Here is a 20,364-nt window from a genome sequence, read left to right on the forward strand (position 1 = left end):
GCCGGGCGAAAGCAGCACTGCGGCCGCCCGCCACCCGCGCGGACCTAGGGGCCCTGAGCCTGGAAAGCCGCCTGTTCCCCACCAGACATCGGTAAATTGCAGTGTGTAAAGAACTCCTAAAACGTCCGACGCGTTTCCATTTTCCTCCCATAACGATCCTCATTATTATTATTTTAATGGTGTGTCTTTCTGCACCCCGGTTTAGCTGGTCGCCAAGGCGCAGGTTCAATTCCTGAGTTGCGCAGCCGCGGCTCAGTCTAATCCACACAGGAGCCTGACAGGGTCCCTGCAGGACCCTCCACAGGCCTGGCTTATCCTTTAAAGTCAGATTGTTAGAATTTGGAAGCAGAGGAGGGGCCGGCCTACCCTGCCTCAGCTAGCCTGGAGGGGATGCCATCCATTCAAACCCCGTATTTGCCAAGAGCTCACGGGGTGCTCGCCAGGGGACTATGGCCTGACGTGGCCTGACCAGGCTCTGACTTCTTGGCACTTTCTGCTCCCCAGAAGTGGGACGGCTTTGGTTCCTCCCAGGAATAGCAATTACAGGACATGTGGGAATGCAGTGCACATTTAGGCAGCAGCACAGAGTGGGGCTTGTGGCCAGGAGAGAAGGCGCCACCCATTCATGTTCTGAAACTCTTGAAGGCTGGTTGGATTGGATTCTTGAACTGTGAGTTTGAGAACTCTGAATGAGAGGGTGGTAAGACAGGGACCAGGACCCCTGGGGCATCCTCCAAAGACCCAGCTATGAGGCTGAGGGAGGACCTATCACCAGGGAGCAGTCCTATCCCCAGAAGGGGAGGATTGTGCTGGCCTCTGGAAGCTGAAGAGAAGCCAGTAGCCTGGAGGAGCCTGGCTCTGGGTATGCATGTATGTCTCAGCAAAGAGAGCTCCAGCTCCCAGGGAATAATACCCAGCACAGCCAGTGATCTCAGGAACAGACACTGGATAATCCTGTCAGACAAGCACCATTCATCCATCACATGAGCAGGCTGTGCTAAGGGCTTCACACACTACCCCACGTGGGTGTGGGTACTCCCATCTACAGATGAGGAAACTGAGCCCAGTGAGGCAAAAGCACACTGCCCGTGAAAGGCAGGTGCACCCAGTCTCGCTCTGCAACCAGTGCATCCCAGAACCACTTAGGATCCAAAGAGCCCTGGGACGTAGGAGAGCCCCTGGACAAGGTGAAATTGAGCTGCACAGAATCCCAGAGTTGAAAGGGGTCCCATTAGAATGAAAGGTTTCCTTTGCCCAAACCTTATCAGTGAGGGAAATCCGGCTGCAGCTTGCGCCCCCGTCCAGGGCTCATCCAGAGGCAGTAGAGACATGGAGCCATTGCCCTTACCCTGCCTTCCTGCCTGTGGGAACGTCCCCACATTAGATATTTTCCTTTAATGATGATTTACCAAAATTCAGTTAGCTTCCTAGCCTTCTAGAACCTGCATTGCCATCCACTACTGTCCCATTACCTATCAGACTGAAAGTCATTTTCAAAACTGATCATGTAAGTTAGGAATGCTTTAGGCTGTAATGAACAAGTTACCCAATGAGGGTGCCTTCCCAATAGTGACACTTATTATTTTACTTAACAAGCAGCCTGGAGGAAGGCAGTTCCAACAAGGGGCAATAGCAAAGCTTGTTAATAAGAACCAAAATTTTCTTTGTGCTCCTCAGCGTTACAATGATATTTCTTCTCATGGTCATTGCATGGTTGCCAGAGCACCAACCATTGTGCCTTCCCCCTAATTTCCAAAAGAAGAAAGAGAGGGAAACATGGACAAAGTTCTGTTTTGTCACAAAGGAATAGGAATACACTTCTCTTTATGTCTCATTGGCCAGAGCTGGGTCACATGCCCATCTTTAAACCAATCATTGATAAAGAGAGGTGGAGTTACCATGATTACTGGAAACCAATCACAGTTCATCCTCTGATACACTGAGGAGGGGGGGACAACATTAAAGTTATGTTAGGAAGAAAGATATTAACTCTAGCTAGCTTAAGTCATTCCAGCTGCTGTAACAAATAAATCTTCACATTTCATTGGCATGGTGCACAGAAGTTATTTTCTCATTCATAGGAGTCCAATGAGGGTGTTCATGGTTGGCAGGTGACTTCTTCCATAATTTGATTTGGGAATCTGTCTTGTGGCTCAGTCTCCCATAAACGCCTATTGGGGAAGAGAGAATGGAAGGATCACATGCATTTCTTTAAGTTATGGCCCAGGAGTTGACTGCTTCCATCCCATTGGTGAGAATTCATCACATGTCTGTGCCTGGATGCACAAGTAGCTGGAAAGTATAAGCTGTAGCTGGAAGCCACCTCAGGTGGCCACTCTGAGTGACAGGGAGGTGGCTGTTCAGCCATTCAGGAACAGTGGGTTTCCAGGTTGATCTTTTGCCTGTCACCCTGTCACTCCCCACTGGCTGTGGCCATCTGTACTCCCGTACCGATCATCTTCTGAACACTCCTTTTATTCACTTGTATCTCCACCTTTGCCTGGGCTGCTCTCTAGGCCCAGAATTCCCTCTGCACTTTTCCTCTCTGCTTGGGTGAGATCCTGTCTGTTCTTCTAAATCCAAATTAAAAATCCTCTCCCTTGTTGAGACTTTCCTCTACTTCATCCTGGGCTTCATTCACAGAATTATTTTTTTTCTATTTTTATCATTATTTATTTATTTAGGTACCAGGGATTTAACCCAGAGCTGCCTAGCCACTGAGCCACATTCCCAGACCTTTTTATTTTTTATTTTGAGATAGGGCCTTGCGGTTGCCTTTAAACTTGTGATCCTCCTGCCTCAGTCTCCTGAGTAGCTGGGATTACAGACATGTGCCACCGCACCAGCCTATCCACAGCATCTTTTTTTAAATTTTTTTTTTTAGTTGTTGATGGCCCTTTATTTTATTTATTCACATGAGGTGCTGAGAATCGAACCCAGTGCTCACAAATGCTGGGCAAGTGCTCTACCACTGAGCCACAACCCCAGCCCCTATCCACAGCATCCTGAAGGCTGATTCACCACTCAGAGGCAAGTGATAGAAAACTCAGATTGCTTTAATGGAAAACATTGATTCATGTAATTGACATAATCCAGAGGCATCTTCAGGCTTGGCTAAATCCAGAGGCTTAAATGATGTTTTCAAGATTCAGTCTCTTTCCATATTAGCTTTATTCTCATGTCCCTGCAGAGGCAAGATGGCTCTCAGTCATCCCTAACCTCATTCTCCTAGGCTCAGGTATGGGAGGAAGCGAAGTCTCTCCCTTCTGAGTGTTCCAGCTTCAATTCCACTACACACTCTGCTTAGCGGAGCAGGAGTCATGTGACCACCCTTGAGCTAATACTAGGCCAGATGGCTAGGCTTATGCAGATTGGGCAGGGATCTGGCATTCTGATTGGTCCATATAGAGTCATAGTTCCAATCCTAAAACTGGTGGGAAGCAGTGATCCCCTGAGGGGCAAGGGAGAGGGAGGGTGTGGCTTTTCACAGGCAATTCAGGGCCTCACCAGGAGACAGGGAATGCTGAATCCTGCAAACCCCAGGAGACAATCACCACCACACTTCACCATATGGAACAACCCATTTACTGAGCACTTATTATGTGCCAGGAACAGTGCCTTACACATAATGGCCTGCAAGGTGGCTTCTAGAATTTTCCCCATTATCCAGATGATGAAACAGAAGCTCTGCAGAACTGAAAGGCCCGTTAGTGGTTGTGGAGGAATTTGAGCTGAGATCTGGTGAACCACACAACCAGTGCTTTAATCCCCTACATTTCGGGACCCCTCCTCTATGGGTGGCAAAGCTAGAATTTCTGCTTTAGGAACCTAGCTCCTGAGTCTGGAATTGGGGACTCAGGGAGTCTCACAGCCCATAGGGCTTAGAGAGTCAGTGTTGCCCCCTCCTCTGAGTAGGCCAGGTGAGGTTCAAGTGATGACCTGATAAATATGTCACTCAGTGCCACTGGCTCCTGCTCTAAAGGGGTGTGGGTCCACCCACAGTTGTAGCTGGGGCACATTTTGTTTCGACCCCATAAGGGGACACACCACCCCAGTGCCACTTTGCCCCCTTTTCCTTAGGACAAGGAGCAGAAGGGTAAGTGACATGCCAGAACCATCTGCCCAGCTCCTAATAATAAATCCTGAGTGGAACAAGTTCCGGGCAAACATTGCTTTAAAGGGGGGGCTCTTCTCACACCGGGCAGCCATCTGCCTCCTCCTCACGTGCCAAGCTGTGGGCGGGGGACGGGACTGTGGAGAGTGGGGAAGGGAGGAGGTGTCACTTGGTCCTGCACCGCCAGCAGGGTGGCTTACAAGTTCTCTTCCTTTTATCACTGTGGACAGGACATTGCTGAGACAAAGAGGTGCGCTCACTGGCTTTGACCTCCGTGGGTCCAGTGTCTGAGCAGAGGAAAAGTTCAATTCCTTCAAGATGCCGGTGGTAGGTAACCGCAGCTCCTGGGGACAGTTGGACACTCTGCTGTACACTCACTTCACAAGTATTAGCTCTTTGTCATTTTTTTGATGGGAGCCTGGAAGCTCAGAGACAGCCAGTGACTTTCTCCCAAGGTCACAAAAAGTGGCAGAGCTAGGACTTGAACCCAGGGCCCCAAAGAATACCCTCTTCCCAACATAGCAAGGAACCTCTTGAGTACGCAGTGTTGACAGGAGACATCTCGCCATCCTGGCAACCCAGGGCCGCTTTTCCATGTAGCAGACGAGCATTCACCTCGTCCTGGGTGGCCAGCCATGGCCAGCCCTGTGCAGGCAGCCATCCTCCCTTGAGCCCCAATGCGGGCATTTCTGGTCACCTCACCCCTCGCTCTCCGCACCATCTCAACCAGTTGAAGAAGCACAGGAGAAAAACCTCGGTAACTCCTCCGGAACTTTCCGAGAAGACCAAGGAGCAGCTGGCGGAGGCTGAGCTTCGGCAGCTGAGGCTGCAGTTCCGAAAAATGGTGGAAAGTCGCAAGTCCTTCAACTTCCGCAGCCAGCTGAAGCTCTCCAGCCAGCAGTGAGTGACCTTGGAGGGCAGCGGGGTTGGGCTTCGAGGGCTCACCTTCTCCTGAACCCAGTCCTTCGTCGAAAGGCTCCACTTCCAGGGGAAACCCGCTGGACGCGGCCTCAGCAGGAAGCGCGTGTTGTCAGCGTCCAGGGCGCGGAGGGGACCCCAGGGAGCAGGGTGCCCACCCTCAGGAAGGCCCCAGGGGAGGCTTTCTGGTGCCTCTCTCTTTCCTGCCCTCTCTCAGAATTTCATTCTTGGCTGGAAGAAAATGATTGTCCCCAACTCTTGAGTTTGCCAGTGACCCAGGGCCACAGTCTGGAATCCTTCCCAAAGTCCAAGAGAGGGGAAGTGTGATTGGCTCCGCTTGGGTCACGTGTCTATTCATGGTCCAATCAGCTGAGTGGGGCGGGGCCGTGGAAGGAGAAATGGGAGTGGCTATCCCTGCCCTGGGCCCGGCCTGGGGGAGTTCTTTGAGCTGTGCAAACCCTTGGCCTTCCCTATTTGTGCGTCCTTAGGGGAACTTCATGATAGAATATATGAAACTAGGTTGCCCTAGAAACAACGGTGTGTGTATTTCTTTGGTCAACAGAAAGGTGTTCCCTAGAGTTGAATAAACAAACAGAAGCGGGAATTCTGAGATTCCCTCCGCGGGAATCTAATGCCTTAGCTACATCCGTATTGTTTACAGAAAGCTCACTGTTAGAAAATCTCACTGTTGGATGATGCGTGAAGTTCAAAGGATGGAGAAAACGGTTCCTTAGATTTCCCTTGGATTCACTTAATCAGGGCCGGGGCTGGTCCACATGGGACATCCCTGTGAATTTTTAAAAGGCATCCTTTCCCAAGACACTTTACTGCCATCTGTTGGAAAAATGGTCATTACGTAGGGATTTTATTAGAACAAGAAAAAGTGTCTCCTAGAAAAGTGTAATCAACACATCTGTGATGCTTTGTGGGCATTCTCCAGGGTGGTGCTGCCCACAACCTGCACATCTGTGCCTGGCCATCTGACTCCCAATAGACGCCTGGTGGACATCAAGAGATGCCTCCTTCCTGGTGTGGCTACTTCGCCCCATTTGATCTGGTTTCACTTTGGTGGAACTGAAGGGAAGGGTGGAAGAGCAGGGAGTCTAGTTTCTTTACAGTTAGCACCTATAAATAGAGCCAGAACTGAGGGCAGGGCCCTCGGGCACTTTTTCCAAGTGCCCACCCCTCACTTAAACCACCCTGAGAGGGAGCACTTTTAAAATCTAGGGGTACCTCACTCTCTTACCCAGTCCGAGCTGTCTACAACAGACAAACCTTCCTTTAGCTTTAACCACCGTACCAAATGCCTGATTCAGGTAGAGAGGTCTTTCTTTTCTCTCCACCTTAAGGAAGACCCCCTTCCAGGAGGGGCTGAAGAAGGGGAGAAAGTCCAGTTGCAAGCTGAGAAGACTAGGTGCTCTGGTCACCAGCTATGTGTGACTATTGAAGTTGCAACTGATTAAATGAATCGAAAACAGAGTTCTTTGGTTGCTCGAGTCACATTTCCCATGTGCACTGGCCACATGAGCCTCCATGGGTGTTCCTGGATGGTGCAGATAGAGGACATTCCCATCCTTACAGAATGTCCTACAGGACAGTGGTTGGCAGGCCATGGCCCAGGGTTCAGATCTGGCTGGCTGCCTCTCTCTGTAAATAAAGTTTTATTGGCACACAGCCATACCTATTAGATTATGCATTGTCTATGGCCACTTTTACACTGTAGGGGAATTCAGAGCTTTCAAGAGAGACCTGTGGCTCCCAAAGCCTAAAATATTCACTCTTTGGCCTTTTATAGAACGAGGTTTGCCAAGCCCTTCCCTAGAACATTCTTTAGCATTCTGAGCCCTGCTTCCAACACTTCTATGAGCCTGCGGAACACTCAAGGAGCATCTGATCCACTAGGTCCCAGGTTGGGGCCTGAGATTCTGCATTTCCCCAGGCTCCCAAAGGACACTGAGGCAGTGGTTCTGCAAAACACAAAAACCCGGCCTTGGTGCGGTTTCCCATTGTTGAGTTGCATCCCCGCTCCAGCCCTCCTTCAGCGTAGACAGAGGAAAGGAGAGGAAGAGACCATGTCAGCTTAGTCAATCACTGGCCCTCCAAGGAGAGAAACTGGATCTCAGGCAATCAGGGCTCTAGACCTGGAGGGAAGACTTTGGTCAACCAGGTGGGAAACACATTTCCCAGGTTACAGTGTCTAGAATGTTCCTTGAAAGTAATTCCTGAGGTTCCAGGTTAACCGCAGGCTGCTTTTCCAACAGCAAGGAAATCCAGGCCCTGCAAGCAGAGCAGAATGAGATCACCCTGGTTTTGAGTCTCCTGAAGTCCTCGAAGAACTTGGATCTGAATCAGAAAAACTACCTTGAGCTGCGTTTCCTGTTGCAGGCCAGGGAAGACTACGAGGCCATGATTAAGTCCATGAAGGAGTTGCTGGTGGAGCTGGACGAGAAGGTGCGACTCAAAGGTCACCCAGAGCAGGAGGGGAGGAGGCATTCCCAGGATGCCTTAGGCAGACTGACTCTGTCCTTCTCCTGACTTCCCCTAAATGCTGCCACCCTTGTGTCCTCGGGGCTCCTAGTTTCTGGGCTTAATCCCAGGACACCACAATCCTGTCCTTGGGGCATCAACCAGGGGCAGTGGGGTCAGGCTGCAGCAGCGAACGCCACCCTTCCCCAGGCTCCATGCCTTCAAACAGTGAAGGCCTCTTCCTGCATATGTACCATGGGTGGCCAGGGGTGGGCAGCACCCATTTGGAACACTGCCAGGTATTACGTCAGGGAAGAGAGTTCTGGAGGGCCTCACACTGGCCCTGGAGCCTTATTGGCTCAAGATAGTCATGTGACTCTACCCATCCACACAGGTGTCCAGGAAGTGCCACCCTCCCATGGCAAAGAGTTAAGATTTTCTGGGTGGCATTAATGATCATGTCCCTGACTATGCATTGAAGTGCCCTGCATGGTCCATCCCTGCCCACCTTTCTGGCTCACCTCAGGGTCTTTGCACATGCTCCCCCATCACCACCCCAATTGTCTTCTTGGGGGCCTTCTATGTGTCTTTTCTCCAGGGTACAGTGTATCTTCTTCTACGGGTTAGGCTGCTGTCCGGGAGCAGGCAGCACCCTTAGTAGCAGGCATTGGGCCAGGGTTTAGGCGGGGCTCTTTTCAAGGGTGTGAGTGAGCACATTGAGAGTCTGCAGGACAGCTACAGGGGGCATGTGGGGTGGACCTGGAGCAAGCCGGAGGAAGGGAAGACCCGACTCCTCTCTGTTTAACCCTCCAATCCTTGCTTAGGGAGCCATCTTGAATCCTTGCAGCTCAGTCTCTGGCATGGAAAAGGGTAGGGAGTAGATTTTGAGGCAGTGGTTCTGCAAAACACAAAAACCCGGCCTTGGTGCGGTTTCCCATTGTTGAGTTGCATCCCCGCTCCAGCCCTCCTTCAGCGTAGACAGAGGAAAGGAGAGGAAGAGACCATGTCAGCTTAGTCAATCACTGGCCCTCCAAGGAGAGAAACTGGATCTCAGGCAATCAGGGCTCTAGACCTGGAGGGAAGACTTTGGTCACCCAGGTGGGAAACACATTTCCTTACCCTCTTCAAAGGCACCCATGGCACCTCCCTCCTAAGCTCTTCTCACAGTTGCAATTCTGCCTTGAGACGTGGTGGCTTAATGTCTGTCTCATCAGTCTGTCTGATCCATTAGGGTAGGACTATGTCCTCTCAGTCCCCGTGGTAATGCCCATTCCCACACCTGTCTGGCACACAGCAAGTTCTCAATAAATATTAACTGGTTGAATGAATCCAAAAGATCTCATTACATCTTTTCTCTGCCTCAGACAGTGATCTTCTGCGGTCAGGCCAAATGCTCTAGTGGGCTTGGGCCTTGCTGCACCGTGGCCCTCCTGCCTCCCCATCCCCTACCCGCACCTGGGTGTTCGGTCCTCATGTCCTTTGATTCCACAGTGCCCTCCTTCTCATCAGGCCTTTGCAGATGCTGTTCCTCTGCTGGGGTGCCCTTCCCATCCTCTGTGCTTGGTGACCTCCTATTCATCCCTAAGGTCCCAGCTCAGGCACTATTTCTCAGGCACTAGATGGCCCTATTGAGCCTGCCGGGAGCACCTTGCTCATTGCCCTCCCAGGCTCACTTCCAAGACTGGCTTATCATTCTCTGAGCGCGAGGACCATCCGCCTTGCTTGCCGCCCTTCTCTTGTCTGGCACGGGAACAGGTGTTTAATAAGCATGGATGGGTGGGTGAGGAAGGAGGCAAAAAGTGAAGAGGGAAATTGAAGAAAAGATGGGACACGGGTCTTGAGAAGCACTAGGCGAGGACAACCTAGTGTGGGATCCTCAAAAGATCGTGGTGTCACGGCCCCATACAGAGCCTCTTGGCTGCGTCTCATCCCAGGACGGGCAGGCTCCAGAATTCCCTTCCTGTGTCCTCCACCCCTGGACAGAGCTTCGCCCTTGCAGGAGGTCGCTGGAGCCTCACGGGGCTCTGCCTGGCCCCGGGAGGATGTAGCAAGTGTGTTGGAAGACAGCGCCAGGCTGGGGAATCCATTCCTCCTTCGGCTCAGCCCAAGGCTCCTGGCTCTTCCCAGCATCGCCAGAGCCGCTCCTGCCTTAGAGACACCAAAGGGGCCAGGATGGCGAACTTAATCAGGAGGAGCAGAGGCTGGTGGCTCCAGGGTAACCAGTGAAGAGGGCAGCATCCCTTCAGAGCAGCGATGTCAGGGCGTGGAGGCAGCACTTCATGGTGGTGAGCCAGGGAGCAAAAGAGAAGGAGAGGAAGGGGCTGGGTCCTGCCAGCCCCCTCAGGACACGCCCCCTTGACCTGCAGACCTCTCGCTAGGCCCCACCTCTTAAAGGTGGCACAGCTCCTAATAGCACCTCTCTCGGGGAACAAGCCTTTAACACACAGGTCTTTAGGGAAGCATTCCAGATGCACAATTCAGCACTCTGCCAGCCTGTTTTATTTTGAGGGGGATGAGACTGACTGAACCTAGAGTTGCTCTACCACTGAACCACATCCCCAGCCCTTTTTATTTTGAGACAGGGTCTAATTTGCTTAGGGCCTGGTTAAGTTGCTGAGGCTGGCCTTTAACTTTCGATCCTCCTGCCTTGGCCTCCTGAGTGGCTGGGATTACAGGTGTGCAACCACTCTGTGTTATTGTTTTTTTTTTTTTTCCCCCTGAAACCCAGGTATGTGTTTTCTTTTATTTTTTTTTTTTTTTTTTTTTTTTTTTTAGAATTTTTTTTTTTTAATATTTATTTTTTTTAGTTTTCGGCGGACACAACATCTTTGTTTGTATGTGGTGCTGAGGATCGAACCCGGGCTGCACGCATGCCAGGCGAGCGCGCTACCACTTGAGCCACATCCCCAGCCCATGTGTTTTCTTTTAGTTGGCTCACATTGCTATTTCATGCCAGCCATCTGGCCATAGCTTGCGACTGCAGGCAATAGATTTATCTTTCTGTGTCTCAAAGTGACAGCTGGGACTGTGCCCTAGAGACTTCACGAAGGTGTGGGGACAAATGAAGGGCATTGAAACTCAGGGGTGCTGACACAGGACCCCTGACACAACTGCTTCCAGAATTCAGCAGCCTAATCTTGGCTCAGGGGTCTCTGACCCCAGCCAGAGGCAGACTCAGTGTGGGTGACAAGCTCTGTCACTCACCCCGAGGCACCAAAGCCTCCTTCACTGAGGACCCCTCAAACCCAGAACAGGACCTGGGCTTCAGATCATCCTCCAAGGTGAATTCTAGCAGCTGCCTCTAGACAAACTTCTCACTCTGAAGGGATGATTAAATGGTGGTGACCCCTTATTTCCTTGCTTTCTTTACATACCAGGTTCTCCCCAGAAAGCCTCACCCCTTAGTCACAGCTCAAACCCCAGAAGATAAAGTGCCCCTGATACAGTTGGGACCTGGTCCTCGCCTGTCTCGAAGGGCACTTTTCTTCAGAGGACATTTTCAGGCTAGCCTGGGGAATCCTGGGACTCTGGTCAAACTGCTCCTTCTCAGTGGGGCTGACGAGTGGGTGGAGAATAAGGATCTTTGCCTAGGTGTAGACTGAGCACACTGCAGCTGGCTGTGCCCATTTCTAGCAGAGGGTGGAAATGACACATTTGAACATCTATGGAGTGAGGTTTAAGGGACAGTGACCCCGAGGGGGGGGCATTTGTAGGACTCTGGGGCTGAAGGATAGAGACATCAAAATTCTCCCCTGCCAGCTGGGATGGGGTGTATTTCACTTATCTGAAATCAGAGTCAGCTCATTGTCCTATTGGAGAAAGTGGACAGTGTGTCTGTTAGGCATGCTTTGGGCTGCAGGTAACATAATACCTAACCAAGGGGCTCCAGTCAAGGGGTATTTATTTATCTATTTTTTTAAAGTAAACTTTGTATTTTGGAATAATTCTAAATCCACAGAATTATTAGTTAAAAATTGTTAGTTAAAAAGCTAACACAGAGGCTTCCTACAGGCCCTTCATGCTGCTGTTCACCTTAGGTTACTTTAGGACATTCATCAGGACCAGGAAATCCACCCTGGCACATGACTGTGAACCTGACTACCATATTTATTGGGATTTCACTGGTGTTTCCATTCATGTCCTTTTTCACTCCCAGGATTCCATTCAGGACAACACAGGGCATTTAAGTTATTTGGGTTTTCTTTTTTCTTTTTCTTTTTTTTCTTAACAAGAAGTCCCCTGGACAGAGGTGGATGATGTCAAGATTGTGGCAGCCAGGCCTTCCCCGTGTCTCCCCCTGCGTCCCTCCACCCTGAGCCATATCTGCTTGCTTCAGAGGAGGAGGTGACCTGGTCTACAAGGCCAGGTCTCCTGAGCAAGGTCTCCCTAGCCCCTGTCCCCAAGAAACTTTGCCTCAGAGCAACTGCCCCCTAGCTCTCCACCTACCTCTCTTTCTCCAAGGGGTCCCTCTCTTCCCCTCCTTCAAATAACCTAAAAACCAAGCAAAACACAAAACATAACCCTCCTGGGATTGCAGGTGACTGCCCACATTCCCCCTTTCTAGAAGTTTCAGGGAGATTTTTCTACTTTCTCTGCTTCCCTTTCTAGGGCTGGGGCTGTCTCCACTTCTGTCCCCAGTGTTCGGAGCAACGTCCCCTCCACTGAAACTGCTTTCTCTGGCTTCACCAAGGAACTTGACTTTCCTAAAACCAGGGCCTTGCCTCCGTTTCCCTTCCACTAACTACTCCCGAGGAACCCTTGTCCTAATCCCCACATCATGGATTTGTTCTGCCTGCATATAGAACAGCATGTAAATGGCCACTTTCAAAGTATGTCTCCATGTCTGGCTCCTTTCATTCGACATCCTTTGCCAAGACCCCTTTTCAACAACCAATAAATACCCTGTTGTAATTCACAGATGATACGAAGTTCCGCTTACTTACTCTTTTAAATCATTGTGATGCCCTAATTATAGTGTAAAGAAGAAATAAAAGAAAAGCTATTTACACTACAATTAAATTTATTTCCATATTTGAATGTTCTAGTGTGGTATATCGGGAACAGGGCCAGGAAACTCATTTTGTAGAGGCCCAAACAGTCAATACTTCAGCTTTGTAAGTTATAGTCTCTGTTGAAACAACCTCACTCCACCTGAGTAGCCTGAAGGCAGCAGCCTTAACAATACGTAAGTGAATGGCTGTGGATGTGTCCCAATAAAACTTTATTAATAAGAACAAACAGTGGGCAGGATTTGGCCAAGGGCTGCTGTTTTCATGGTGACCAACTCTTGGTAAAGTTCCAGAACAATTTATTTTGTGTGTGTAGCACAGGGGATTAAACCCAGGGCCTTGTGCATGCAAGGCAAGCCCTCTACCACCTGAGCTACATCTCCTGCACCCCCCCTTTTTTTTTTTGCCGAAATCTAACCCATTGTCTCCCACATGCAAACACTCTGCCACTGAGCTGTGGCCTCAGTCCAACTGCTTTCTTTTGATTTATTTTATTTTTTTAAAATTTTTTTTTGTTTTAGGTGGACACAACATCTTTATTTTTATGTGGTACTGAGGATTGAACCCAGTGCCTCACGCATGCCAGGCCAGTGGGCTACCCTTAAGCCACATCCCCAGCCCTTTCTTCTGATTTATAAAGTCACTTTGTTCCTGGATCAGTCAGTGTTTTATTAGAATTGAATGAAAAATACAGTGTATTTACATGGAAAAGACAGTTTGCTGGCAACTTGCTCTCACCTTTCAAGAGCTCTGTTCTTGAATAAATTGTACTCCTTTTACTCTTGCAAAGAAAAAAACAAAAACACAGTTTGAGGGGCTGGGTTTGTGGCTCAGTGGTAGAGTACTCGCCTCGCATGTACAAGACCCTGGGTTCAATCCTCAGCACCATATAAAAATAAATACGTGAAATAAAGGCATTTTTTTTAATCTCTGTAGTGTCCAGATGGCATTGGGAAGTCCCAAGGGATGGAAGGGATGGGAGACACATCTTGAATGCCTGATGCTGTCTCACATGTCATGACATGTGTGACATTTTGTGACCAACCCATTAAATGCCCAAAGTACCCTTGCTCTGCAAGAGCCAAACAACACCTGCTCAAGGTCCCAGATGGCCCCTTGGGGTACACTCATTTCTGCTAGAGACCATGGCTTAGGGAGGCAGAGTCCATACCCACAGGTGAGTGGAATTTCCATGCACAGGTGAGATCCCACACTCTAGTTGTTGGCCGACCTTTATTTTTATGTGGTGCTGAGAATCGAACCCAGTGCCTCACACATGCCAGGCAAGTGCGCTTCCACTGAGCCCTAGCCCCAGCCCAAGATCCTACACTCTAAATTGCCTCATTTTACCCAAAACTAAGATTAAGCTGAACTGAGCAGACATCCAAAAGAGAAGAATTGACAGGACAAGAAAGGGTATTTCCATCTCTGCGTTAGCCCTCTTCAGCAAGCCCACTGTGGAATCTATACCCCTACAGATGCTAACACAGCTGCCTGCTCTCGAGCTCCGTCTCTCTTTTGCAGATTGTTCAGATGGAAAAAAAAATCTCAAGCCAAAAACAGATCTTCACAAAAATGCAGAAGGCCAACAACCCACAGAAACTGCAGAAACAGATANCCAAGGGTTTGCACAGCTCAAAGAACTCCCCCAGGCCGGGCCCAGGGCAGGTATAGCCACTCCCATTTCTCCTTCCACGGCCCCGCCCCACCCCCACCCCCACCGTCCGGGGGATGCCTACCCTCTTCAAGCAGAATTAGATTCCACCATGGCAGTGAGACCTTGCTTCTTGTCATAGCCAGTGACTTACTGTTGTGCTATTGAACGACATCATCCTCTTAGCTATTAGGCCTTACATGATCATCCTCAATTCACAATGACTTTTGTATTAAGTAGGATTTTCTAAATTGCTAACTGACTTTTAAACAAACAAACAAAACCCCCAAAGAACAATGACAAAAAGGAAAGTGTTGGTCCAAGAACTGAAAAACTCAGAGGTAGAAGTGGAGCCTTCAGGCATAGCTGGATGCAGGTGCTCCAAACATGTCCTTTGGACATCTTCTCTGTCCATCTCTCCCCTGGGTAAATGTCATCCTTAGGTAGCCCCAGACATGATCAAACGCCAGCAGAAAGGGAGCATCTCTTTCCTAAGGGTTTAATATGCCTGTCCCGGGGGAGGGGTTCCCATTGGATCAGCTTGGATCATGTGCCCACCCTTGAGCCAATCACTGTGGTTAGAAGAATGGAATACAGGGACCTGAGGCCTGTGACTCTTCTTGGTTGGCTTTCTCTCCCCCAGAGTGGTAGCAGAGAGTGGGGACAGCCCAGTCTAAACTGTGTGGCAGCAGAGTGAGGAGAGGTGGTTCCCCCTGGAGGATCAGGAGAAGGGGGAGGAAGGCTGGGTGGAGACACTTCACAGCCCAGCAGCTCCTGCATCCAGAGGGGGACAGGTCCTTGCCTCACTGTGCAAAACTCTTAGCCTCCCCCAAACTCTGACCACCAGGCGTTACCCAGGCACTCTGCAGCGAGGTGTCCCCTCTTATGTCTCGGAGAGATATGATTTTGTATCCCAAACTGGTCCCCTCTTCCCCTCACACTGGACAGGACTGGCTATGCATTCGAGTGGATTAGGGGCCATCTCTAAAGATGACTTCCGGATCCCAGAATACCCATGACCCTGAAATCTCCGCCTACTCCAGAGAGCCTGAGAGCCCTCCCAGTAGGTCACATCTTTTATGGCACAATCGAGTTCGTGTAGAGTAAGAACCTCTGTTCCCTGGCCTCCCCTCCCCTGAGTGGTAGCTGGAGAACCCCACAGGGAAACCTGCCAAGAGTCCAGGGTTTAAAATTTAAGGAGGTGCTCACGCTCAGGCTTGGGGAGATGTTGTGTTGACACTTGACCACGAGAGCTCCCTTAGATTTTATGGCTGGCTACCTCAATTAAGCCTGCCTTGACCCTGCAGAAACCTAACATCTCTCATAATGTGCTTTGAAAACCTCTGATGGGATCAAAGCCCTTACTGTCAGGAATCTCTTTTGTAGTTGTTTCTTTTTCCGTGTCTATGGGAGAAATTCACTCTAACCCTTTTTATATTTTTTATTTCGAGTCAGGGTTTCACTATGTTGCTTAGGGGCCTCACTGAGTTGCTGACACTGGCCTCAAACTTGCAATCCTCCTGCCTCAGCCTCCAGAGTCGCTGGGATTAGAGATCTGCATCACCATACCTGGCTCACATCACCTTAAAAAAAAAAAAACTTAAAAAAATTATTTTTAAAAATAAGCTTTATCATGTATATTTAAGGCATAGTTGGTGATGTTCTGGAATACATGTGGAGAGTAAAGTGGTGACTGTAGCAAAGGAAATTAACATATCCATCACGTCATATGGTTGTGTGTGTTTTTGTGGTGACAGTAGCTACAATCTACTCACTTCCCAGGGATTCCAAACACAGTAGGACTTTATTACCCATCATCCTCACATTGCGACTCTAACTTGTTCATCTGAAACGTCTGCTCCCTCGAATCCTCTGACTTGAAGCTCCCCACCCCTCCCTGTAACCACTGTCTTTCTCTCTGTCACGTGACTTCTGTTCTGTGGCCAACCCTGCACGTAAGTGAGATCACACAGCATTTGTCCCTCTGTGTTTGGCTTATTTCACGTAGCGTAATGTCCTCCAGATCCACTCATACTGTGGCAAATGGTAGGATTTTTTTTTTTTAAGGCTAAATATTGATCGTGTGTATGTGTGTGCATGCATGCATGTGTTCAAGTTCCTTGATCCATTCACGCGTCATGGACACTAGGTGTTGCTGTGCCTCAGCTACAGCGAGCAAGGCTGCCTGCTCCCAGCTGCCAATCACATTTCCTTTGGGCTCATACCAGAAGAGGGTCTTAGGGTCATTCTACTTTTAATTTCTTTAGAAACTTCCATAAAGTTTCCCATAGTGACTGCACCAACCCATATTCCCATAGTGTAACCCACATCACTTAAAAAAAAAAACTCTTTAAAAAAACTAAGACAAATTTATGAAGATGTACAAAAAAAATTAGAGGGAATAAAATAATGAACCCCCACATACCTATCACTTTGATCTAATAATTGTTAATGATTTGCTTTAATGGCTTTACTGTTTTTCACCCTGGAGTATTTTAAAGTAAATTATAGGTATCATGACATTTTAGCCCTGATTTCTTCAGTTTCACCTCTTACAATTAAACAGTTGCTTTCATAATCACAATATCAATATCACATCTTACAAAATGAGTATTTCCTTCACATGACCCAATACCCCATCCCTACTAAAATTTCTCTAATTGAACCAAAAAATGTCCTTTAAAAGTTGGTTCAAACAAGGTTCATACAATTGTTAGGTCTTTTAAGTTTCTTTAAATTTAAAATAGTGGCTCTTAATCAAGAATGATTTTGCCCCTAGAGGGACATTGCCTTCTGAGGGACACACTTTAGCTTGTCACAGCTAGATTGGGGGTGGGTGGTAGTGATATTTAACATGCTAAGAAGCCCAGCCCAGCCCCCACCACAGAGAATCATCTAGCTGTAAGCACCAGGGTCTTGTTAAGTTGCTGAGTCTGGCCTCAAACTTGCGATCCTCCTACACCTGCCTCCAGAGTCACCGGGATTTCAGGCATGTGCCACATGGCCAGCTTGACCAGTTGTTTCTGATGGTGTCATTTAACTTGTTCCTGTCTCTCATGTAGTGACCCCAAACTGGAAATTAGGTCTAAAAGTCATTGAGGAAACTGAAATCCAGAGAAAAGAATCCAGCAAAGGCCACTTAGCCAGTTGGTGGCCCACTCCACCATCACCCGGTGCTCCCCAATGGTTGTTCCATGGCCTGGGATGTGAGGCAGCGTGTGGGACCTTCCCACCTTCCATCTGCCTTCTGGACGCTTGTCTTACAGCCCAGAGAGCAGCCCTGTTTTGAAACACAGCCCTTCCAACAGGTCACTGAGCACTTTGATAAGATGCTGACTAGCAACGCCAAGCTCCGTCAGGAGATTGAGAACCTGCGGTTTGAGAAGGCCACTTATGACAACATCTACCAGCAGCTGTGCCAGAGCCTGTTGTCGCAGAAGAAAACCATGAACTTAGCAATTGAGCAGTCTTCTCAGGCCTATGAGCAGAGGTGTGCTGGGGAGGTGCCCACTGCGGTGTGTTGGGGGACCTTAGACCATAAACCCAATGACTCTGAGCACTGACAGCATGCAGCTGAGGCCAGAGGCTGTGTGTGACTTTAGCCCTCACAGCGGCCCTAGGTCCCCCTTTTACAGACCAGGACAAGGAGGCTTAGAGACACTAAAATACTTACCTGAAATCCAGGTAAGTGGAGGGTGTGCTGGAGTTAATACGCAGACCTCTATTTGATACTGTCCCCTCGGGAGCCCCTGCCTTTGGTCCTGAGGGACTGTCTCCATCGCCTCTCTGTGGCCTGCAGTTGGGCTGTGGAGAGAGCAGGTGTTAGAGTGAGAGGAATCTGGACTTGAATCTTTGCTCCATCGTTTCACATCATTGTAGGATCTCTTTAGGTGGGAAAGAGGGTCAATAAGATGAAGGAGTGCCTGGGTCATGGTGACTGTCAGGTAGTGGTGGTGGTGATGTGGTGATGATGACGGTGGTGATATTGATGATGATGTGGTGATGGTGGTGGTGGTGATGACGGTGCTGATGGTGGAAGTGGTGATGTTAATTGTGATGTGGTGACTGTGATGATGACGGTAGTGATGTTGATGATGATGATGTTGATGGTGATGATGGTGATGGCGATGATGGTGATGGTGTTGTGATGGTGATGATGATGATGAGAGTGGTGATGGTTGTGACATTGTTGATGGTGATGATATGGTGTTGATGGTGATGGTGGTGATGTTGATGGTAATATGGTAATTGTGGTGGTGATGGTGGTGGTGAATGGTGGTGATGGTGATGATATGGTGATGTGGTGATGGTGATGGTGATGGTATAGTGATGGATGGTGATGGTGATGATAGTGATGATGGTGGTGGTGATGGTGATGGTGATAATGATGGTGGTGATGGTGAGGGTGGTGATGGCTGTGACACTGATGATGGTGGTGATGGTGATGGTGGTGATATTGATGGTGATGTGGTAATTGATGGTGTTGATGGTGCTGGTGATGGTGGTGATGGTGGTAATGGTAATGGTGGTGGTGATGGTGATGATATGGTGGTGATGGTGATGGTGGTGGTGATGGTGATGATATGGTGATGTAGTGATGGTGGTAACATAATGGTGGTGGTGATGGTGATGATGGTAATGATATGGTGGTGATGGTGATGGTGATAATGATGGTGGTGATGGCTGTGACAGTGACGATGGTGGTGATGGTGATGATGGTGATGGTGGTGGTGATGATGCTGGTGATGATTATGATAATGACAGTGGTGCTGGTAGTGAGGATGATGATGAGACAGAGATGACAATGGGAAAACACACTTCCTGTGCATGGCCTAGAGCTTGCAGCTCCAGTTGTTCCAGTAAGTTAGTCTGTTCCACTCCTAAAGTCCTTGGTCAGTAGGAGACCTGGTGGCTGCTGGCCAGACAGGAAGCCCCCGGGGCCACAGGGAGAAGGGAAGAGAGTGAGGTGCCTGGGGACCTCAGCCCCTGCATCCTCGCAGCATGCAGGCCATGGCCCGCATGGCTGCCATGAAGGACCGCCAGCAGAAGGACATCTCTGAGTACAACCTGGAGATCCGTGAGCTGGAGCGGCTCTACGACCACGAGGCCAAGCTCAAGTCCTTCTACGACCACGAGGCCAAGCTCAAGTCCTTCTATGACCACGAGGCCAAGCTCAAGTCCTTCCTGCACGTCAAGCTGAAGGACCGCATGGAATTGGAGGAGGACGCGAAAAAGAAAGAAGGTATACCACCCCCACACACCTCCCCACACCCCCACACACCCACCACTCCCCCACCCCCCACCCCACCCCCCGGAGCTCCCCAGTCTCCTTGTGGTAGCATCGCCAAATTTAGCACAAAAAAATAATAGGGCTGGGCTGGGGCTCAGCGCTAAAGCGCTTGCCTCACATGCTTGAGGCCCTGGGTTCCATCCTCAGCACCACATAAAAATAAATAAAGAGACTGGGTCCATCTACAACTAAAAAAAGAATTAAAAAAAAAAAGATGCCTAGTTAAATTCAAATTTCAGAGAAACAATGCCCAGATTTTTAGGATAAACATGTCCCAAGCAGTATCTATGTGTCAGGGTGTCCTAGACCAGGCCAGGTTTGATGACTCACCAAGAGGACCCAAGGGACTCCGCACAGGGTCACAGTCATGGCGGTGATGTATCACAGTAAAAGGGCACAAAATCGACAGGAGGCAAGGGCCCGAGGGGTGGAGACCAGAGGCGCACACTTCACGGAGAGCCATACAGAGCAATGACCCCTCCCTTACCTGGCACACATCATTTATGAGGGGCGCACACACAGACTGTGTTCCTGGGGACCTGTCACCTAGGCTCCTGTGCCTAGCACACAGCACAGTCGTGTGCTCCCAAGGGCAGGCATGGCGGTGCAGCGCGGTGAGCCCCCTAACCACTTAGGGCAAGCACCGGGACCGTTCACCCTGAGTCCTGGGATGCCAGCCGACAGCACAGGAGGCCCCGGAGGAGACCAGATCATAAATGACGCTGAGAAACTCCCCAAGGACCATGGGGAGCCGTGGGAGGGAGGCCTGCTAGGCCACACCCTTCCCAGAGCCTCCCCCCCCCTCCGCTATGTTGGTTTTCATTTTCTCTGGTGCTGGGAGGGGATCCAGGGCCTAGGACCTGCTGAGCTGCACCTCGGGCCCTTGGATTCATTCTTCCCTGTTTTTTTCCTG

General features: G+C 49.6%; 1 protein-coding gene across 2 annotated transcripts in view; it reads left to right on the forward strand.

Moving 5' to 3' along the window:
- Ccdc63 (coiled-coil domain containing 63) overlaps positions 1-20,364 on the forward strand; it is a 43,466-nt gene that overhangs the window by 8,725 nt on the left and 14,377 nt on the right. The window contains exons 4-11 of one of the 2 annotated variants that reach the window (XM_015502509.2): positions 4,345-4,441; positions 4,845-5,014; positions 7,294-7,483; positions 14,032-14,140; positions 17,086-17,108; positions 17,470-17,651; positions 19,162-19,267; positions 19,328-19,403. In XM_015502509.2, coding sequence (XP_015357995.2) covers positions 4,433-4,441; positions 4,845-5,014; positions 7,294-7,483; positions 14,032-14,140; positions 17,086-17,108; positions 17,470-17,651; positions 19,162-19,267; positions 19,328-19,403 — 865 coding nt within the window. In that variant the 5' untranslated portion in view covers positions 4,345-4,432. Of the gene's footprint in view, positions 1-4,344; positions 4,442-4,600; positions 5,015-7,293; positions 7,484-14,031; positions 14,141-15,649; positions 15,673-17,085; positions 17,109-17,469; positions 17,652-19,161; positions 19,268-19,327; positions 19,404-20,364 lie in introns of those variants that run through there. The other variant, XM_048785595.1, reaches the window with a different exon arrangement.

Source organism: Marmota marmota, unplaced genomic scaffold (assembly GCF_001458135.2).
Source record: "Marmota marmota marmota unplaced genomic scaffold, marMar, whole genome shotgun sequence".
NCBI classification, from domain to species: domain Eukaryota; kingdom Metazoa; phylum Chordata; class Mammalia; order Rodentia; family Sciuridae; genus Marmota; species Marmota marmota.